Here is a 12418-nt window from a genome sequence, read left to right on the forward strand (position 1 = left end):
CAAGATGGCGTGGTCGCGGTCGCCGCCGAACGGCACGAGCGCGGAGCCCGACTCGCGCGGGCTGCAGATCAACGCTATCTTGCAAGGTGTCGCCGCAGAGAACACGTCGCACGCGAGACGACGACGACGACGGAAGGTGGGGTTTTTACATTATGCTAAATGACTCGTACACAACGATGGACAAGATGGCGTGGTCGCGGTCGCCGCCGAACGGCACGAGCGCGGAGCCCGACTCGCGCGAGCTGCAGATCAACGCCATCTTGTAAGGTGTCGCCGCAGAAAACACGTCGCATGCGAGACGACGACGACGATGGAAGGTAGGGTTTTTACATTATGCTAAATGACGGGTACGCGACGATGGGCAAGATGGCGCGGTCGCCGTTGCCGCCGAACGGCACGAGTGCGGAGCCCGACTCGCGCGTGCTGCAGATCAACGCCATCTTGCAAGATGTCGTCGCAGAGAACACGTCGCATGCGAGACGACTACGACGAGGGAAGGTGGGGTTTTTACATTATGCTAACTGACGCGTACACGACGATGGGCAAGATGGCGCGGTCGCCGTCGCCCCCGAACGGCACGGCGCGGAGCCCGACTCGCGCGAGCTGCCGAGCAACGCTATCTTGCAAGGTGTCGCCGCAGAGAACACACGAGAATATTTTTTACAAAGTGTGTGATTGTAATAGTGCAAGTTTTTTAATAATAGTAACTCAATAGCTATGTCCACACTGCCTTTTTTTGTTCATCAAGGGTATGCGTTATAGCGCAGTCAACAGCTCACGTGAGGCATGCCCGCGACGCATGCGCTCTGACCGTATCCAAAACTTTAGCTTGGCTCTTTTTTTCTGGAATTTCTTATGACCAAATAAGTCGCATATATTCCGCCCAGTAAAATGTTCTCGTCGCTCATATCACAATAATCTAACAGACACTGCAACTGAACAAAAATTACAGTGTTGGCGTTGCGTTCGTTGACGCATACAATTATTGAATGCGCGAAAACGAAAGTAATAGTATAGTAGCTTATAATTAAGACAACTTTATAAGCAAACCATTTCTTACCTTTCGTTTTGCAAGCCGAAGCGGGGTGGTATCTTAATTGGTTCGCTGGATATCATGGTTCTATAATTATTATCACATTGCCAGTATCCGCGCCGTTCACCTAAGTACAGCGTTTACCGATATTAGTTCCTAAAAATATTTTGTCTATTTATAATGATATATGCATACTATAGACTTAAATTAGGTACTCAAAATATTATGTGTAATATATTGTATTTATTATAATATTATATCATATAGAAACTGCACTTACCGTGTAAGATCAGGACTATTATGCAAGACCAGGTGATCACAAACATATACACAATTAATAAACTAATAAGAAACAACAACGTGTATAAGGTATGATCTGTTCCAAATTCTCTCACGGAATGCGGCGCACGCGTCCGTCCCTCCTTTCTCCTTGCAACCTAGGTTAGTCGTCAGCTAGGCGCCAACTCATAGATAAAGTATTATAGTACGCCAGCTGTTTTGGTTTGAGCTATGGCATATGACGTGACGTCATGTTGTAGCTGGGGTTCACATAGTGCATAATATTGTATTCTTTGGCTGGGGTGAGAGGAAAATAGTTACTTGAAACTTTTTAATGATAATATTAAATTTAATACTTACTTCTAAATTATTGTTTTAACGTGTTTTGCCAATATTATATATATTATCATTTTATTTAAGTAGGTACAGTTTATGTAAGTATACAAATTATTTGAGCATATCTATTTTATCTAATTATTATGCATTTACTTACAAAGATTGTTATATATACTATTTTATTCTACTTAATTAGTTTGCACGCCAGTGTGCATCTGTCGAGCGAACGACAACAAGGCTCCACAGAACACCAGGGATCGCGGTGTAGGTACTATACCGCGATCATCACCTGAGTGGCGTCCTTTTCGGCAGCATTCGCATTACACTACATTGTGTTTTGTACCCAGATAGATATTAAAAATGTGTATTATAATGTCCGTCTGATTGTTTTTTTTTTCTCTGTTTTTTGTTTTGCTATGTTCTGTTTTGTAATGTGGTGTAATGTGTTTACATGTTGAATAAATGTTTATTATTATTATTATTATTATTAAAAGTTGAATGAAAAAAGATGACGAAAATTGAACATGAAAGTGCATAGTGTGGACAAAGCTAATATATCGAGTCAAAATAAGTGAATCGTGTTTTCCGTTAGGCAAATATCAGATAAATATACAATGATTAAATAAATCTCAATTTCATTTAAGTCAATCGTCTTCCGGGATCGTAATACTTATTAGAAAACACAGCAAAATTTGGCAGCCCGCTCTTAACCTCTACATCTACATGTTTCATCTCTGCCAGCACGATCACTAAAAAAATTTAATGTTATAGAAATTTTCTATAGTTGCCATACCAAGAGTACTGAGTGGATTGATGGATATTTAACCAAGCTAACGTAAAAGACTAAACTTCTTAGCAAAATAGTATCACACAAAACTTTTTTAAATGAAATATTTTACTAAAATTACTACAAAATTTTCACAGAGCGAGAACTCGTACGTGCCGCCTGTGTTACCGCCGCAGCCGACCCGCAAGGAGTTGGCTGAGATAAAGAAACACAACATCACCGTGCGTACCGACGTCTACCGGGAAGTCAGGAGGCCCGGCAGAGGTGAGTTTATAATCATTATTATCTAAATTCTAATATCAGTTATGTTTAACGTTATTGATACACTGATACTGCGATTACAATTTATATACATAAGCGAACAAGCTATAAAGCGTGCTGTACCATTGTCGTTTGTCAAGTGAGAGAATGAATCTTGTTATTCGCTTTTTCGCGGCGTGCGGCGTCAGTCTTCTAGGGCTGCGTTCAAAACTGCTTCTAGCTGGTCTAGTTTAAATAATTAAATATACTTCAAAGTTAATCTTCGGCGCGTATCTCTTGCGAGTAAATTTTGTTTCTGTCCTATTAATAAAACTTATTTACGTTCTATTTGTTATTCTGTGCTTCTTTGTTTCGTATTTGAAAGTTTTGGCTATGTAACGAAATTACAACAACACAAAAACAGAACAACTAGTACCGACGCTTCAGTCTCTTATTTAGAGACTGTCCAGATGAGGCGTTTTAAGCGCGTAGTCCATACGCGCGTTTCAATTTCGAGCCTGTCCAGATAAGGCGTTTTGCGCGCGTTTTACGCGCCTAAAATGCTGGGAGGGTTTCAGCAGCCAGTTACAAACATGGACTCGGAAAGAGCAGTTGTGTTGTGGCTTTACTACACACAAATTTTTACTACCTTAAGTTTTTTCTTTTCTTCGGAATCACCTGCTTCACAAAAAATCTCGACACTTTCTTCCCAGTTCCTGCGTTTTATAACTTTATTGGAATAATCTGAAGATTCCATTTTCCATATGGCCTCTCTTTTTTCAATTTCGTCAATAAAAAGTTCCGTATCGAAGTTATCACGCTCCATCATTTTTATGAAATACGTCCACTCGCAACTGACGCGCGCGTAGTTCTGGACGCTGCAATGGCACCCAAGTATCTCGACTCGCGCGTCGCGCGCGCGTTTAGCGGGCGATTCGAGAGTCTCGCTCATTTCAAGCGTTCTACACGTGATTTTAAAAACGCGCGTAGGCATCTGGACGCGATATATGTAGGTCTGTCTAGTATTTCGGGAACGCGCGTAAATCGAAAACACTTCAATCATTTTAACAATTTATTAAAATGTGTATTCTTTTTCAGATTACTCCAAATTGTTCGAGCATCTTAAACAGTTGAAAGGTGGGGTGGACGTTAAGAAGGAAGTGATACGCGACGTCATAAGCGAATCCTTGAGGTTCAAGCGGAAAGCGCTCGCGAAACTCCTAGAAGACTTTCTCGCGGGATTAGAGAAGAACGGGAGTAGTGCAGTGATTAAGTCTTTCCCCAATGACTACGCGATAAGTAATCACAGCTAGTGCTCGCTCATGGACCGATGGACTCGAGTGTTGAACCTATAGCGGTGTTAAAGTATTACGTCACAATTATTGTCAGAGATTGTTCTGAAGAGTGGAGTGGTCTTGTCATGCTAATAATGAAATGGAAACAGGTATCTTAAACTTTAAACAAATCTATTTAGTAGTAATTGGTTTTCAGCCATGTCTACAAGTACGATCAAGAAATATAGTAATTTATTAGTATTAACATCTACCCAGGCATTTTTCCTGGGAAACCTTGAATTTTTTATTTATTTCTGTTATAATTATAATTCTTTAAAATCACAGCAGAAGTTAAATGTCTTTGTATGATCAAAATTGATGGACCTTTTTCAGATTATTAAGCATGATAAGGCCTTTGTTAATAAAGCAGTGGATGTATTGTTATTGATGTTTTTAATTCGGGACTGTGTATGAACTTGTACGTCAGCACGATTTGTATGTATGGTTCGCCTTGTTTTGGCTGTGAAATTCATTATGGCGGACATGTCAATCGAATATCAGTGATTAAACTTCGAATTAGCTCGTCTCTTTCTATGTGCTAAGGACAGTCAGGGACAGAATGTATTTTGTTGTAGTGGTGATTACCGTTTAGGTTGTATCGATGGGCACAGATCTCCATATTTTGTCTCTGCCTTGTAAAGAGAAGCATAGATTATATTTCAGATCATTATAAGAAACCTAAATGCAATATTATTCCTACGTTTACGGAATAGAAGATTTATTTAAAGTGAACAAAGTTATATATGAACCTGAAAGGCATTTAATTTTACTTTTCCTTGTAAAATTTTAGGTTATTTGGAAGCAATATGAATTGTAAAGAGTGGTGTTATACTAGAAGTGACTTGGAATGTATTAAATGTATATAGTACTGTATATAGCCTCTAGTATTACCAAAATGTGCGTCGCCACACCGCATATAGTGTAACGGGACGCGGGGCTCCGATGTTTTTGGATGTTGCCTATTTTTAAGTCCAGTCATTGTTCGATTCGGACCGTGTGAGGTGCCCGTTACGCTAAATGTTTGGTCAATTGTAAAGTGTAAATAACGTTTTATAAATAAATTATGATCCTTATTGGATTTTTATATGTTGTTTTATTGTTAACTTTTAACCTTTCTTATGTACTTAATTATTTATATTTTATTTCTTTGATGTTGTCATATTATAACACTTTAATCCCCTGACGTTCCGGTGGCCAGTGGCGATATTATCCAGGAACTGCAAAGCTATAGAAATTAACAAGCACCGTTATCTTAATCGAGAAGATAAAAATGTATGGATGTGACTCAACGCATCGGTAAGTGACATGTCACATGATGTTTGCGATCCCTTGTGCCTACTGACCTCTATAATACACTGGACAGGCGATCGCTGTCAATAAAATATTCCTATTTGAAAGTCGCCATATTGGCGCTGATTGCTATGTGAAAGCAGTAGTGAGTGTACTTGGAACTACTAAACTTGCGTGCAAAAAAAATCGACCCACCTCTCTCCTTATGATTCCAACGGTAATAACTCAAGAAATATAATTAGTATTAAATAAATGTTGGAATCGTTTTAAAGGTAGTACAATAAGGATTTAATTATTGCTATAGTTATTGTAATGGTAAATTGTTTACTAATTCTACAGCCTTAAAACAAAAACCGCTCAGTTTGGCATAACATTTCAGTAGGCGATTAATGACATCTTTCTTGTAAAAAACACTAACAAATTGATTTCAATAGCTCATAGTGCCACCCATTACCCTAATTTAGGTTTCCATCCGGGTTTTCCTTGACCTTATCAAAGTTATGATGAACTCCTGAGCGATACCATGCCGATCTTCTTGTACAGCCACCTGGAGGTCCTGAAGGGTATCTGCGGCAAGAGTCCGGGCCCTGACCCTCCTTTTGAGTTATCCCCATAGGTGCTCAATAGGATTAAGGTTAGGACTCCTTGCTGGCCAGTCCAAACCCGAAATTTCGACGTCGGAGAGATATTGACGAACTTTCGCATCAACGTGCGGTCGAGCATTGTTCTACATCAATATGAAACCTTGAACAAAACCAGCACATGGCACCGCATGTTGTCCTAGCACGCCCTGAATGTATCGATAGGTACTCAAAGTGCCAAGGCGTGGCCCGGTTACGAACTCAAGATTGGTTTATGCATCAAAAGAAATCTCGCCCCATACAGTCCCCGAACACCTACCAAATGGAAGCCTTTCGTCAATGCACGCCTGCGCAAATCATTCTCCTTATCAACGGTATGCTTTTCTGCGACCATCGTTACCATAAAGACTGATTTAGCTTTCATCAGAAAAGAGCACGACCCGCCATTGCTCCAATGAAAAATCAACATGAGAACGTGCGAAACTAAGCAGCGCTTGACTGTGTGCTGGGGCTAATTTTGGACCGTTAGCGAGTTTTTGTGAAGTCAAACAGCTGCCTGCAAGTCTTCGTCGTACAGTCTACTCAATTACTGTAACTCATCCGACTTCTCTTGGCCGTCGTTGCACTTGAACTGAAATGAGATGTCGATTCCGCAAGGACGTTGACACCTTCAAACGGTCATCACGTTCAAATGTAGCCCAATGTCTTCCTGAACATGGTCGCATGGTAAAGTTTAGAGTCTCTAGAATACTTCGGTATACTCTTGTAACCGAAGTTCAACTTAAATTAAGACTTCTAGCCACAACTCGTTGTCTAAATTCAGCTCTTAGCAAAGCCCTTGCTTGAGAGGCTTTATTTGGAGTAATATCCATTTCGCCACAAAAAAATTACGTTTAAAATGAAGTTAAAACAACAATAAATCATTAAAAATCGAGACAAAACAAAAACAATAAGATTTGACCGATTTTTCATACAGAACAAAACCGTTCAATTAACGATTAAAAAACTGAGTGATGGGGGTGCTTAGTGATTTGTGTCGTTTGTAGTCAAGCATGTTGTGTGTCAAATGAAAATGTAGAGTAAACGTACACATTCCCTATAATATTAACTCGCATTATTAATAAAAAGAAATAATAAATAACTATAACTTTTTAAGATATAGCGACTTGAATAGAAATGCGCGGGGTGGGTCGATTTTTTTGCACGCAAGTGTATTTTGCAAACGTCGGTTGTAATTTTCTACGTAATTAGTTTACAGTACGCTCACCGCGGCGCTTCAAATCGGCACAAAAAAAGCTGTCATTTTGTGCGGCATAGCCCATAAAGTTAATTTCCGCTAGGTATATTAACTTTATGGCATAGCCTGTCCAGTGTATTATAGAGGTCAGTGCTTGTGCCCCTGCCGCTAAATGGTGGCTTTCCGATCCTTCCGAATCCGATTCCGAATCCGAAGGATTAATAGCATGAGTAAAATAAACGCGTTTAAATGTAGTCCAAAAAAATTCAAGATTTTTTAAATAAAAAAAAATGTTGTGCCTCACTCGACATAGATAGGTATAGTGTGTCGCGGACTTTTTTGTAGATATTTACAAGATCTACAATTGATTAGAACATTTTATGATTCTATCTTTTATAGTTTAGGCAGCGTACGCAAAATAAGTAACTTTTCTGGTTGATTTTTTACACCTTGTCTCCGAAAAACACAAATATCTTACGCAAACCTATTTTTTCCTAAATAAAATTTAGCCTATGTTACTCGTGGATAATGTAGCTATCGAATGGTGAAAGAATTTAAAAAATCGGCCCAGTAGTTTTTGAGCCTATTCATTACAATTATACAAAGTTTACCTCTTTATAATATTAGTATAGACTATCCGTTAGTTCAATTTACTTAAATATTTCTAAGCTATTGCATACAGCATAGCATATAACGGACTTTGAGCGCGCGATTCGTGGCCCGCGCGCGGCGGTCTTCCGAAGTTGCGCCCGCGCCCGCAACCGCCCGTGTTTTAGCGTTGGCAATTAGACTAGACTTATGCGAATTATACTTTTTACATAAGTTGATAAACATGCTATGCAATAGTTTTACCGCGACAGTCCCCCGAGTGCCGCACGTATTTTTAGGGTTCCGTAGCCAAATGGCAAAAAACGGAACCCTTATAGATTCGTCATGTCTGTCTGTCTGTCCGTCCGTATGTTACAGCCACATTTCTCCGAAACTATAAGAGCTATACTATTGAAACTTGGTAAGTAGATGTAGTATGTGAACCGCATTAAGATTTTGATACAAAAATGGAAAAAATATTAAAAATTTTAGGGCTCCCCATAGGTACAACTGAAACAAAAAAATTTTTTCATCTAACCTATGCGTGTGGGGTATCTATGGATAAGTTTTCAAAAATCATATTGAGGTTTCTAATATGATTTTTTTCTAACCTGAATAGTTTGCGAGACTCTTCCAAAGTGGTAAAAAGTGTGTCCCCCCTCTTACTTCTAAAGTAAGGGCATGATAATTTAAAAAAAAATATATGATGTACATTACTATAAAAAAACTACCAACGAAAATTGGTTTGAACGAGATCTAGCAAGTAGTTTTTTATAGGTGATAAATGGTACACCTTAATTTAACTTTCATTAAATCAACTGAAATATAGAAATAAATCAAAAACCTTTTAATTTCATAGAAATAAACCTTATTGCTGCTGTGAAACCCTTCATGGGCGAGTAAACCCGCACTTGGCCGGTTTTTTAACGGACCAAACCACCACACATTCCCACCTCTTTATCTCCTGTGTCGCCAGGTTCCATTTAAGATTGCACCTGACCCTAAGGGTCAATTTATACTTGCGCAGAGTCGAAGCGCAGCGAAGCGAAATCCCATAAATTCCCGTTTGTTCCCGAAAAGGACTGGAATAAACAAGGAACGAAGCTACATTAATAGGTAAAAACATCTAGGTAAGTAGTAGTGCTCTAAGGCCGGTATAAATAGTCAGTATTTAAGATGCGACCCGGTCTCAAGACGCGGTTCGGCTCTGTGATTGGTCTAAATTTTGACATCCAACCAATCACAGAGCCTGAACCGTGTCTTGAGACCGAGATGCATCTTGAGTACTGACTATTTATACGGCCTAAGTTCTAACTCTCACATTACGCCATTCGACTGCGGTTATTATAAATGCGAAAGTGTGTCTGTATGTTACCTTTTCAAGCCCAAATTCGCTGAACCGATTTTGGTGAAATTTTTTATACACATACGATAGTTTTTACCCCGGAGAAATGTACGGTTCCCATGGTAAACGGATTTCGACACAACAGGTCGTCTAGTAGTATTACCGTGATTATCCTACGAATGGTAAATCGTGGAACCCAATATCTCACAATCGTTTACAAATTTGTTTAACCACTTGCAAATTAATCGGCGTCCCGTTCAATAAATAATTTGGTACGAATATTATGTGAGTTATTATCTAACGCTGTGTAATTAATTTTCATTACGCGGGTGTTTACAAGAGTATTAAATTTGTTTTGAGCCGCCCGCGGAAAGGAGTAGTATGCTTTTCGCACCTTGCTAATAAAATTTTAAATTATACTTATTTATTGGTTAAAATTAGGAATAATTGTCAGTTTTTTTAATAAAGTAGTTAAATAGAAATTAACGTAGCATGATAGAATGTAGGATGTAGCATTTATGACAAACCAAAATTTCGTTCATTACCAACTTTGTAAAATTATTATGCATTAAAATTAAAGGCCGGCAGGCGGCAACGCACCTGCAGCTCTTCTAATGTTTCGAGTGTCCATGGGCGGGGGTAGTTGCTTTCCATCAGGTCACCTGTTTGCTCGTTTGCCCCCTTATTTTCTACACATATTATAAAACAAAGTCGCTTTTCTTTCCCTCATGTCCCTTTGTTCCCTTAAATCTTTAAAACTACGCAACGGATTTGAATGATTATTTCAGTGTTAGATAGCCCATTTGTACTATGTTCATTAAAAATGGTAACTTGATGATGAGATCTATAAGTAATTTTAACAAAAAAAAAATTGAACCCGACTTCCAAGGTCAAAACAATATTCTTAAAATGATCTAAAAAGTATGAAAAAAATCTTTTTAGATCATTTTAAGTTTTGAAGTCGGTACCGGGTACCGGCTAAGTTCTATGTCAAGGATCTCAGTTCTGAGCTGGTACCGACGCGACTTCAAAAGAATGAAAATTGGGTGTAGAAGTAGTTAAGGTTTTGTTGAATATTGAAAAATGCACTGATGAAGAATAAGAATTACTTGGTACTTTTTAGATCATTTTAAAGAATATCGTTTTGACCTTGGTAGTCGGGTTCAATTTTATGTTAAAAAATAATAATTTATCAAAACAATTTTAACTTATCACCATAATATAGAGGAAACATAATTCCTTTACGCTCGATGTCTTTATTCTAACCCGTCTACGCACCAAGATCTATAGATTTCGAAGCCATCGGCCAGTAGATAAATTGGCTAATAAATCTTCGTTACAATAAGGCCTACATTGGCCTGACCATAGTCAATATTATGTGAGCTTAGCGAGATTTGCCGTAAAACGGATACAAGTTTATTGATTTTATATTAATTATGTATAACGTTATCAATTATTATAACAATGCGACCATTTTACAGTTAAATATTTAAAGAGATTTTGATACCATTTATAGATGAGTATATTGAATATACCAGATACGAAAGGTTGTAGGTACATATTTTGTAAAAAAAAATGTACCGTTGCCAAACTCCTCTGAAACGGCTGGACCGATATCGATGAAGTTTTGTTTGCCGTTTTTTGGTACACATCAATTTACACTGGTAACCAAAATTCGGTATCATCAAGTAATGTGTTATGGCAAAACATCTTTCTGGAGGTTTCTCAGTACACAGTTACTATACGCAACACTTGAAATTTAAAAAAAAAAACCTTTGTTATAAGTGTAATTTAATAATTTATATTACTTAATACTTATTAAAATAAAATAAAAAATGAGGGAGTCTCCCATACAAAAAACACAATTTGTGGCTTACTTTTGCTCTATAACGGCATGGAACCCTTCGTGCGCGAGTCCGACTCGCACTTGGCCGATTTTTTTATTTTTAATCTTAAGCATTCAGTACTTATATCCTATATTTTTTAGTAAAAGATGGCCCCGTGCGAGTTTCTTACGCCGGTTCTTCTCGGCGGGGTAGTTCCCGAACCGGTGGTAGGCAACGTAGTTTCTTCGTTCGACTTTCAAAAAGTGTATCCCATTTTGAATAAAAAGATATTTTATTTTATTTATTTATTTATAGCTCAGTGTCTATTCTCTATACTTACTTACAAAAGCTGAAGAGTATAATGCTTGTGTGAATGCGTGAATCTCACTAAGTTTTCGACCGATTTTTTTTGTAATTTAGCAAAGTAGTTAGGTATCTTTGCCAAATTACAGAAAAAGAATAGATCACGAGGATAGCTACGTTTTTGCGGGAAAATGTAGATACGGTTCCCATTTATTAACGCGGATGGAGACGCGTGGAATATCTAGTAATAAATAATATTTATTTAATAATGATCTCTGTTCTCTGTCCAAGAAAATGTCCGTCGATGGAAAATCTTTGCTATCTTTAGGATGTTAAGAAACTTATACTTAATAAGATTTTTATTTGTATTGTGCGGACTAAACAAAATATTTTCTCGGATTAGAGATCTTTATGCAAATTGGTATCGGACCTTCGCGATAGGGTTTTGGTTCAATTGAAAGTTATTCAAATAACGAAAGTTAGAATTATATTTGTTTATAATTATATTATATAACGAGCTTTTGCCCGCGGCTTCGCTCGCGTTAAGAAGTATTATTATTTATTATATACAAACTTTCATCCCCTATTTGAACCCCTTGGGGTTGGAATTTAACAAAATTCTTTCTTAGCGGATGCCTACGTCATAACATCTACCTGCATGCCAAATTTCAGCCCGATTCGTCCAGTGGTTTGGGCTGTGCGTTGATAGATTACTATGTCAATCAGTCAGTCACCTTTGAGTTTTATATATAAACGAGATTTTGCCCGCGGCTTCGCTCGCGTTAAGGATTATTATTATATACAAACTTTCATCCCCTATTTTAACCCCTTGGATATGGAATTTAGCAAAATCCTTGCTTAGCGTATGCCTACGTCATAACATCTACCCGCATGCCAAATTTCAGCCCGATCGGCCCCCGTATCACGTATCTTGCGAGAGCAATGCGATAGCAATTATTGCGCGATAATTGCTCCAAAATCGCAATTTCGTATCACGTATCATCCAAAACAATACGATTGCAATCGATCACTATACATGACACCATTGTTTGTGACATTCATGACACCCAGCAATCACTCGCGCGATTATTGCTAGTGGATTGTTGATCGCTATTTTTACGTGATAAGGTAGCCGTCTAGTGGTTTGGGCTGTGCGTTGATACATCACTATGTCGATCAGTCAGTCACCTTTGAGTTTTATATATATAGATATAGACTAGCGGTCGCCCCGGCTACGCT

The 12418-nt window shown here is 38.3% G+C and overlaps 1 protein-coding gene across 1 annotated transcript in view; it reads left to right on the forward strand.

The window, feature by feature from the left end:
• Positions 1 to 5093, forward strand: part of LOC121730336 (integrator complex subunit 6) — a 28969-nt gene extending 23876 nt beyond the window's left edge. The window contains exons 16-17 of the mRNA XM_042119341.1: positions 2573 to 2699; positions 3774 to 5093. Of these exons, the coding sequence (XP_041975275.1) occupies positions 2573 to 2699; positions 3774 to 3988 (342 nt within the window). The 3' untranslated portion in view covers positions 3989 to 5093. The remainder of the gene's footprint in view (positions 1 to 2572; positions 2700 to 3773) is intronic.
• Positions 5094 to 12418: the final 7325 nt, after the last annotated feature.

This window comes from Aricia agestis, chromosome 9, assembly GCF_905147365.1.
Source record: "Aricia agestis chromosome 9, ilAriAges1.1, whole genome shotgun sequence".
Classification (NCBI taxonomy): Eukaryota; Metazoa; Arthropoda; class Insecta; order Lepidoptera; family Lycaenidae; genus Aricia; species Aricia agestis.